This window comes from Anarrhichthys ocellatus, unplaced genomic scaffold (genome assembly GCF_004355925.1).
Source record: "Anarrhichthys ocellatus isolate YVR2014 unplaced genomic scaffold, GSC_Weel_1.0 scaffold20, whole genome shotgun sequence".
NCBI lineage: Eukaryota > Metazoa > Chordata > Actinopteri > Perciformes > Anarhichadidae > Anarrhichthys > Anarrhichthys ocellatus.
In genome coordinates this window covers 4994660-5003825 of record NW_022280050.1, presented here as the reverse complement: position 1 = coordinate 5003825, position 9166 = coordinate 4994660, and the positions used below count along the sequence as shown (strand labels likewise).

The window sequence follows — 9166 nt, the reverse complement described above, 5'->3', positions numbered from 1 at the left end:
CTTCCGATCTAGACACACACACACACACACACCACTGATTTATTGATTTAAAATAATTTGAGTTAAATTCTCAGACAGTGAACCAAATGAAATGTCGAGGTGATGCAGGATATTTAAAGTGTGGTGCTGCAGACTGTTGATGAGATGGGCCAGCACCCTCAGGCTGTGATGGTGCTGACTGTGAATGAGGACACCAGAATCAATCTGTTCCACTGCTCTGCTAAAAGTCAGCATGTGAGCTCATCCAGTGTGTTATTTATTTTTCTACACACAAAGACTTAATATATGTTAGTGCCCTGGCTGTGACGTCTATGTAGGCCTAATTAGTAGAATGCATTGACGGCTATAAGGTGAAGTTAGTATTAGAAGTAGGAGTGTTTAGTGGTTTGGGGTTTAGTTTAGTGTCCTTTAGCATCGTGCTCCCTAATTTCCAAACATTTGTTCAACTGTTTACAAGTAGAAATGACTGCTGAGACTTCTTCCTTGACCCACGCAGAGTCACCAATCAACAGTTTGTAGAAGGTCTTTTTTCTTTTGGCCAGAGGAGAGTAAAGTGTTTTGCACCATGTCTGCTGAGCTACAGTTGGGCACATGGCAGGACATGTATTTAGGTAAAAGGCTAAAGATTTCTTAGGAAACTGTGGTTTAGTTCACGACGTGTTGCTTTGCACATTGGGCCATCTGCAGATGCTGCATGTTTGAGGCACTCCTAGACATTTCATGCTTTGGGGATTTGAGACGATGAGAAGGCTGAAGAAACTTGGATTAGGTTTCGATTTCTTAAACCTGCATTGTTTATGTTGAAACTGTATGTTAAAAGAGTTATTAGCTCCTGCAATGACTCCTGAAGTTGAAATACGACCAATTCTTTGTATTTCCTCAGGCCTATAATTTAATTTTACGACTATGCTACTGTGCATTATGTTGTCTGCATGTCTTTAAATCTCCTTTCATCCCAGCGCCCACCAGCTCTGCTATTTTTGTTTGTATCCAGGTCTCCTCTCTCCACCCACAGACAAATTGAAGGTCAGCGATGCCAGGTTACTTTGTTTTGGAAAACCAACAAGTCATTCTCAAAGTGCACCTGTTGTTGATCAGTGTCACATATTTTAAATGAAGGACAAAAAAATACATTTTGAATTTTTTATAAAAGCTTCTAGCCTCTTTATCTCTTCAATACATTTCATAAATGACATTTATGGGCAGTGATGAAATTCTGGGTTGCTTTGGAAAATGCCTTTTTTGGCAGACAAAACTTTGCATCTGCCAAATGTACAATTTCCATCTCTCTAAATTTTAAGATTGTCAGCAGGCTGATGGCTTAATTTTCCTGAGTTTGTGTTAAGGTCAGAAAAGCGTTTCTCTGAAATTCAGAACATCAGCGTATTTCAGCATTAGTCATTCACCAGTGATAATACTTTAGTTTGCTTGAGATGATGATTTCAGGCCATACTCTGTTGTACATAACATGAAATAATCAATAATGCCCACCAGAGGGTACAACAATTATGAGGAGCTCAATGATGAACACTATTGTGAATTCTACTGATTCTTTGTCCTGAAGGTTCGATGTCAAGGTGCTAAAATGTTGGCCACATTATCTCTGTGTGTGTGTGTGTGTGTGTGTGTGTGTGTGTGTGTGTGATCAGAGAGGCCTTTGGAAGAACCCGGCTGGAGCAGGCTGCAGCTCACTGTGGTGATCCTGGTGCCCTCCTGCCTCCTGTGTGTGGGGATCCTGCTGAGTGTGTTCATTGTGCAGACCCATCACTGTGTTTACAGCAGAGCCCGCAAGCAGGACCCAGAGGAGTCTCTGCATGACCAGATGCTAATGTCACACGACAAATGCCTCAAAGATCTGATCTATGACATGAGCACCTCAGGCTCTGGATCAGGTAAGAGCGACTCAGATTATGACTCATTCCGGGTTAAACTCAACAAGACTTGGATAAATGTGAAGCCAGTGAAACGGAATGGTATTATCAATATCAGCTGATAGTCTTGCTGGTGGGTTGCAGGTCTGCCATTGCTGGTCCAGCGGACAATAGCTCGGACCATCATCCTGCAGGAGACCATTGGGAAGGGTCGGTTTGGGGAGGTGTGGCGGGGAAAGTGGCGAGGAGAGGATGTGGCGGTGAAGATCTTCTCCTCCAGAGACGAGAGGTCGTGGTTTCGTGAAGCAGAGATTTATCAGACAGTCATGCTCAGACATGAGAACATCTTGGGCTTTATTGCTGCGGACAACAAAGGTATCGGAATCAGATACACAGACCAAATAGAATCAAGTTCACATTATATTTATGAGATACATGTGCCAACAAGGGACTGTATTCTTGCAGATAATGGCTCGTGGACTCAGCTCTGGTTGGTGTCAGAGTACCATGAGCATGGCTCCCTGTATGACTACCTGAACAGGTACACAGTCTCTCTGGAAGGCATGATCGTCCTCGCCCTGTCCATAGCAAGTGGACTGGCACATCTCCACATGGAACTCATTGGAACACAGGGTAAGGCTGTATTCTATCTAATCTAACTATGGCACTTGTGTGCTCAGTAAAACCACCATATACTAAAAACTGTCTTAACCCAGATTCCACCAGTTAACGGGTCAGCCTGTGTTTCTATTCAGACCTGCAACTAAAGATTAATCAGACTTTTGTGATTAATTTAAGTCTCATTTGCTCTCTAAAACGTCAACAAATATTAGAACTGATGGCCTAAAACCTTATTTGTGTCCTTCTTGGTGTTAGGGAAACCTGCCATTGCTCACAGAGACCTCAAGTCTAAAAATGTCCTGGTGAAGAAGAACGGCACAGCGGCCATCGCAGATTTGGGTTTGGCTGTGAAACACGACTCCAGCACCAACTCCATTGACATACCGTCCAACCACAGAGTGGGAACCAAGAGGTTGGATTTTCCTCACGACACACAACTTACACACACAAAGTAAAAACAGGATGGAACTGAAATACCTTGATAACCATGGTCTAATTAATTACATTTACCAGGGAGTTTACGTATCAGTCAGCCAATACTATGTGTTGTTGGCGGTCTGTTGGGAAAAATGCTGGACAAAAGTAATGAAACCTCAAGCTAGAAAACAAACCGAGATGGTACAGTTGGTTACTGTAAAACATATTTGTTTTTGGTAATGTGGCATGAACACATTTATCTATATATATACCAAACTTAAACCCTGCATGTGTAGCATATACATTTTTAGACTTTGTTGACTCCTAGCAGTACTATCAAATGCTCACAAGATTCAATATCTATTTGTCAAACTATTTCCATGAATCACCAGTGAGTGATGTCACTGTTGTTTTCTGAGAGGATGTGTTTGTTCTAAAAGCATAATGTTCAAATCCCTTTTTTGTTCAGAATGATGACCTGAGCTTGTTTTTTTTCTATATTTGTGATTTTCAATTCAGAGAACATGGGGTGTTTAAAAAAAAAAAAAAAAAAAAAAAGAAATGCTGGGCTTTTTATTTCATTAGGTCTTAATTGTTTTGTCCTCTGCAGGTACATGGCCCCAGAAATCCTGGATGAGGTAATCAATATGAACTGCTTTGAGTCATTCAAGAGGGCGGATATCTACTCGCTAGGCCTGGTGTTCTGGGAACTGGCCCGGAGGTGCTCTGTTAGAGGTACTTTAAATGACACGCCCACTTTATGGACTCCCACTTTTCTATCGATATTTATAGAAATATTTAATGGAAAAATCATTAGCAAGACTGGACTATAGGGCACTAATAGTCAACTAATAGACATGACACCACTGATGAAACTGTAATTGTGCAACTAACAGTTGATTTAAGGTGGTTCATTTCCTTTTCTGATTGCCTTACACCATCACTACTGTGTGTCATCATGTGGGTGAGGAAAAGCAGGATAAACAAAATCTCCTTCTTTGTACTTTTTTCACAGGGCTTCATGAAGATTTCCAGCTGCCTTACTATGACCTGGTGCCTTCTGATCCAACCATTGAGGACATGAGGAAGGTAGCGTGTGAGCAGAAACTCAGACCCAGCGTTCCCAACCAGTGGCAGAGCTGTGAGGTGAGACGGAAGGATGCATCTGATGTATGATCATATAATGTATATGATAGTTATGATACTAACTCATCACTAGTGTTTACTAAACTGCTAAAGTCTGATACAAAACCAAAACAGACTTAACATGCCGTATGCTTAGAGGATAAATCTGCTGTATTACAACAGAGACGTTTTCTTGCTGAGATAAAAGCGTACTGAAAAAACCTTTGTACATTCAGATTGGTGGTTATTAAGCTTTTAATATTATTGATGGAGCTTTTATCGGCCTAGTTTATGCTGAACTGAACGAAACGGACTGAATTTACCATAAACAGAAACAGTTTGAACTGTGATGAGATTGGTCATCTTAGATAACTACATGTACATTGTTAGTAACTATAATTTAAAAACAATTAATTAAATAAGTGTATAAAAGCCCTTATTGCAGCTGCTGGGGGTTCAATTCCAGCCCGAAGCCCTTTGCTGCAACTGTCGCTGTATAATTAAGCAGAAATGCCGAAAACATATCTTTCTAAAATAGTACTGTCTCCTTGTTGATACACCAGGCTCTGCGTGTGATGGGCAAACTGATGAGAGAGTGCTGGTATGCCAACCCTGCTGCTCGACTCACTGCTCTGCGGGTCAAGAAAACAGTGTCTCAGCTGTCTTTCATCAAGGATGTCAAAGATTAGTAGGAGTTGTTGCCCTGCAGATCAGCACTGGTGCTGGCACTGGTGCAACACGACGGACTGAGAGCAAACTGGGAGAAACTCTCAACGGTCCGAGGCTGCCCTCTTCAGGAAACAAAAACAATGTTCACCCTCAGAGAGCAACTTCAGGTTGTTTTTGGTGCCAAAGTATTGTAGAGGGTGTCAGCGGCTGCTTTGCACAGTTAAAAAAAAATAATGAACCGAACAGCTGCACTTTTGGTAGGAAGAGCCATAAGAATGTATGTAAAATATAATGTGTAGACAGATTATTTTGCTACCTCAGACATTTAAGTGCCCAAAGCTTGAAGTTGCACATTGTGATGTTTTCGTGCCATATCTTGTATCAAACACAGTATTGCTGAGTAGTTAGTGTGCTAACTGACAATCACACGGATACTGAAAAAGAAACCCTGACTGGTTTTAAATTACACTTTTACAGACTGTCCCTGATAATCTGAACGTTAAAAGTGTTGAAAGTGCTTTTCAATAGTTATTACAGTACTAATTGTAGGTCAATAATTTGATGCTGGTCCACTGGTTCCGTTGGTCCAAATACCTCAACAAGTATTGAATGGACCACGATTAGATTTGGTTCAGAAAATCTTGGTCCCCAGAGGATGAATAATAATAATCCCCTGCTGAGCGGAAACTAATATGAGTTCTCTTAAAATCGACAGAGTGAACCTTTTTGGATTTAGTTAAAGACTTGACCGTTCCTCTGGCGCCGCCCTCAGGCCAAACTTTAAACATTTGACTGACTGGTGGTAAGAATTAAATCTATGAAGTTGTCTCATGGGATCAGTAGAGTCGCTACAGACTTTTTTTTTTTTCTTGTCCTTTACACAAAGAGAAGTATTGCTTTAAGCTCCTGCTATAAAGTTTGCACATTTAAAGCTTTCAGTTGCCTAAAAGAGCTGCTCTGTCAGGTGAATGCTAGCAACAAAAGCTCATTCATGAATGTGAAAAGTTATGTTTTATATTTCTCAAATATATCTAATCCCACTGGAAGGATGTTGTTCAAATCATAACATCTTTATGATTTTAATGCACAAACTTCAGTATGTTGACATTGGCTCATTGGTATTTTTAACTGGGAAATCTAATACTACATTCAGTATGTTAGAAAACGCTCAATTTTACAAGCCTGATGCTGTTATACAGCAGGTTTCTCAATGTACTACATAATAGCGAAGACCAAGATAAGATCAGATCTTGATAAAGATCTGGATAAAGCCAATAATGAAATTATTTAAAAAATGATAACGACGAAATATCGTTAAATGTGGTTAAGATATTTCACTTGCAGGGCCTAGTCTGGGTGATGGGTACACATGATCACTGTCTGACGAGGCCTGTAAAGTCTTGTCGTAACAGGCTTATAGGGAAAATGCACAACTGTATTCCATGTGTGCTTATACGCACCCACATGTGTGCCTGTGTGTGCCTGTGTGTGCCTGTGTGTGCCTGTGTGTGCGCGTTTCAAATGTGGAGCGACCCTGTGTTTAAAGATGTGAATCTGATTTATTATTGTAGGTTGTGAAACTGGTACTGTGGAAAAGAACCTGTTTCCCATCCACCACGGCTTTCAATTCATCCTCAGTTAACGTCCATGTTTTTAGTTGCTTACTTCCATGTAGCTGCTTAGTGTTGACACATATAGAAGTTCTGTTAAGACTACTCGCTGATAACATAGAATCAGCTGTCGCTCTCTTGACAAATATCAGTTCATGTAAGTCTTTGTGTTTTTCTTTTTATGAAACGATACGTTGACTTCAACCACGGGATCATTCAACTTTGTGTGTTGCAGAATACAGATATGAAATATTGAAAATGCAGTATTAAAGCGGCCGTCTCTGCCTGGGTAATGTTGGATCTATGCTGAACCAAACTTATATTTTGTCTATAGTGTCATATCTGTTTCTCCAAGAATCAGACAGGTGACATATCAATCATTCCAAAGAGGAGTGTCCACCATGTGCAAATTCTGACTGGTGTCTTTTTAAAAGAATATATATTGTTTATGAAGTTGCTGAATGCTAAAATCATATGTGAAACCGCTTTCATGAGATAAGACCTGCTTTTTGATTTTCGAATCATCCTGTTATGTAGATCAATACCGTTTTGTGTCATTGCTCAGATTTCATGCCATTGCATTGTATCTCTTGCACTATTTGTTCTGTATAGAAAAGAGTTATATCGGTGGGTCAATAAACTGTTTCTCATGGAGTGAACTGTTTTCAGTACTTTCTTTCATAATAGAAGTATGTTTTTTTTTTTTTAGTATAAAATGTCTCACATTGCATTTGTGACTTTGAAAGCACTGATTGTGCAGAGCTTTGCACATTACTGCACGTAGAACAGAATTTCCCGGAGCAACTCATCTGAAACAGGTCCTTTTTTTTTTTTTTAAATCTTCCCCATCACACTTTTACCTGAACTGACACGACTCATCTCTGCTTTCTGTTCTCCCGCTCTACTCGTGTATCTCGCTTATGATGTGTCCGTTAGACAGAGGAAATAAAAGTGTAACATTGAGGCCATCAGCACTACGCAGATGAGTCAACGCCGCAAGATTGTGCTGCAAGTTGCTTTTAACGGATTTGACTGTGCTGCCGGTCACCTAAGACAAGAGACACAGTGTTACCCACAGGAGGTTTATGGGGCAAAGAATGAAACTAGTTTGAGCTTTTTAACTATTTTGAGATGAATTCACATTTTTTCACATAAAAAAAACACAATTTGTGAATACAGAAAGTTACTTTTCAGACTGTAACATTGTAAGCTTTAGACGGCTTTAGAATGCATTGTAACACAAAACACACAGCAATATAAGATACACTTCAAAACTTCAATCTAGTTTTTAAAACTCAAGCAACAAGGTGTACAGTATGTTCTGTTTCCTCCCGTATTACAGAACCATTGACAATAGTATATCCAATGTTTTTCCTCCTCGTGTTCATCAAGCAGCAGTCATCTTTTCTGTACTTCTAGTGGTTTAACTATAGATGGGAGTTTGCAATGTCCCGGAGAAAAGGGATATCTGTGTTCCAGACGGTCCCGTGGTCGGTTGGCCAACGGCTCTGCTGCAGGTCAGTGGGGCAGAGGGGACTGCTGTGAGGCAATCTGCTCAACTGGGTTCATACATACAGTACTGAGGCTCGAAGCGAAAAGACCCTTTTCTCTGTTTTTCAGGTCACCAAAGAAATGCAGCTTTTGTGCACGGTGGAAGATGATATTCTTTTCCTGCAGATTAAACGGAGTACCTTTTGTAAGGATGGGGGTGTGGTAGTGGAAGAAGGTTTGTGCACTGTGGCTCAGTTTTCTTTGCCCCATCCACCATTGTCCCGCTGGCTGATGGCCTGTGTGTGTGTGTGATTTCCCTTTTGAACCGACCATGTCTGATGCCTTCGGCCCAATGACCCATGCTGTCTGTTCGGGGAGCGTGACACTGGCCCCGAGCTAAATCAGCCTTTTGTCTGTCCTCATAAGACAAGTCACCCTGCTTGGCAGAACACAGGACTCATTCTCAGCCAGAAGCTAAGCCCATTGAGAAACTGAGAGTGAGAGAGGCTCGAAGCAGGTGCTGGTGGAGGCGTGAGGTGGCAGTTTGTCATGCTTTGCTGATTTCTGACAGACCATAAATCGAATTGCTTAGACTGCAAAAAGGGAAAAGGGGCTGTTTGAAGGGGAATAATACAGCAAACCATCCATTCTCAAGAAAGAAGAACAAAAAAAAAAAGTTCAAAGGTAAACAGGAAATTAGCTATGTGAAGCTGTGATCTGCAGATGCAGGTCCACCACAACCATCACATGACGTGGATTTCCGCTTGACACATTGTGCTCTCGGCTGCACAGCGGGGCAGGGCCACACAATCACTAAAGAGCTGCTGCAGCAGGACGTGATGGTGCTTTGAGGACTAGTCTCCCAACCATGAATTTCAATGGACTTCCACGCCAGGACAGCCAAGAGAATTACATTCTGGATAATACTCTGAGGAGGAAATGTTCCCTTTGGTACCGACGTTCACTGATGGGAAACAATGATCGACACCGGCACAACACAGGCTCTCTGCCCAGAGTATGCAAGGTGAGACACTAAATCAAGTGTGATATATAGCTGGAATATAAAGAGTAAAAACACACACTTCTACAATTCAAATACAATTTTAATATTTTGAGTTCTTTAACCCACGTAGGATCAACATGTTCTCAAGTTGAACAATCAGTTCCCAGAGAGCTTTAAAACTTGAAGCTATGGTATTGTTTTAAAGAGGAACTCTGCATTTCTTCTTTTGCAGCCGAAACAAACCCGCTCCAACTTGCTGGTTGATTACTCTGACCCACAAAGGTAAATATATCAAATCTGCTGTGCAATTTATCCTACAGAAGGTTTCACATTTAACCTTACTACGATTATTTATATAT

The 9166-nt window shown here is 41.0% G+C and overlaps 2 protein-coding genes across 5 annotated transcripts in view; both read left to right on the top strand.

Moving 5' to 3' along the window:
• The window catches only part of acvr1c (activin A receptor type 1C), a 16556-nt gene extending 9501 nt beyond the window's left edge, over positions 1 to 7055 (top strand). The window contains exons 3-9 of one of the 3 annotated variants that reach the window (XM_031858276.1): positions 1650 to 1892; positions 2016 to 2246; positions 2337 to 2504; positions 2748 to 2904; positions 3520 to 3644; positions 3925 to 4055; positions 4598 to 7054. In XM_031858276.1, coding sequence (XP_031714136.1) covers positions 1650 to 1892; positions 2016 to 2246; positions 2337 to 2504; positions 2748 to 2904; positions 3520 to 3644; positions 3925 to 4055; positions 4598 to 4723 — 1181 coding nt within the window. In that variant the 3' untranslated portion in view covers positions 4724 to 7054. Of the gene's footprint in view, positions 1 to 21; positions 1027 to 1649; positions 1893 to 2015; positions 2505 to 2747; positions 2905 to 3519; positions 3645 to 3924; positions 4056 to 4597 lie in introns of those variants that run through there. The other 2 variants (XM_031858277.1, XM_031858275.1) reach the window with 2 other exon arrangements.
• Positions 7056 to 8283: 1228 nt separating this feature from the next.
• The window catches only part of cytip (cytohesin 1 interacting protein), a 4293-nt gene continuing 3410 nt past the window's right edge, over positions 8284 to 9166 (top strand). For both annotated transcript variants that reach the window (XM_031858279.1, XM_031858278.1), the window contains exons 1-2: positions 8284 to 8828; positions 9040 to 9089. In XM_031858279.1, the coding sequence (XP_031714139.1) occupies positions 8673 to 8828; positions 9040 to 9089 (206 nt within the window). In that variant the 5' untranslated portion in view covers positions 8284 to 8672. The remainder of the gene's footprint in view (positions 8829 to 9039; positions 9090 to 9166) is intronic.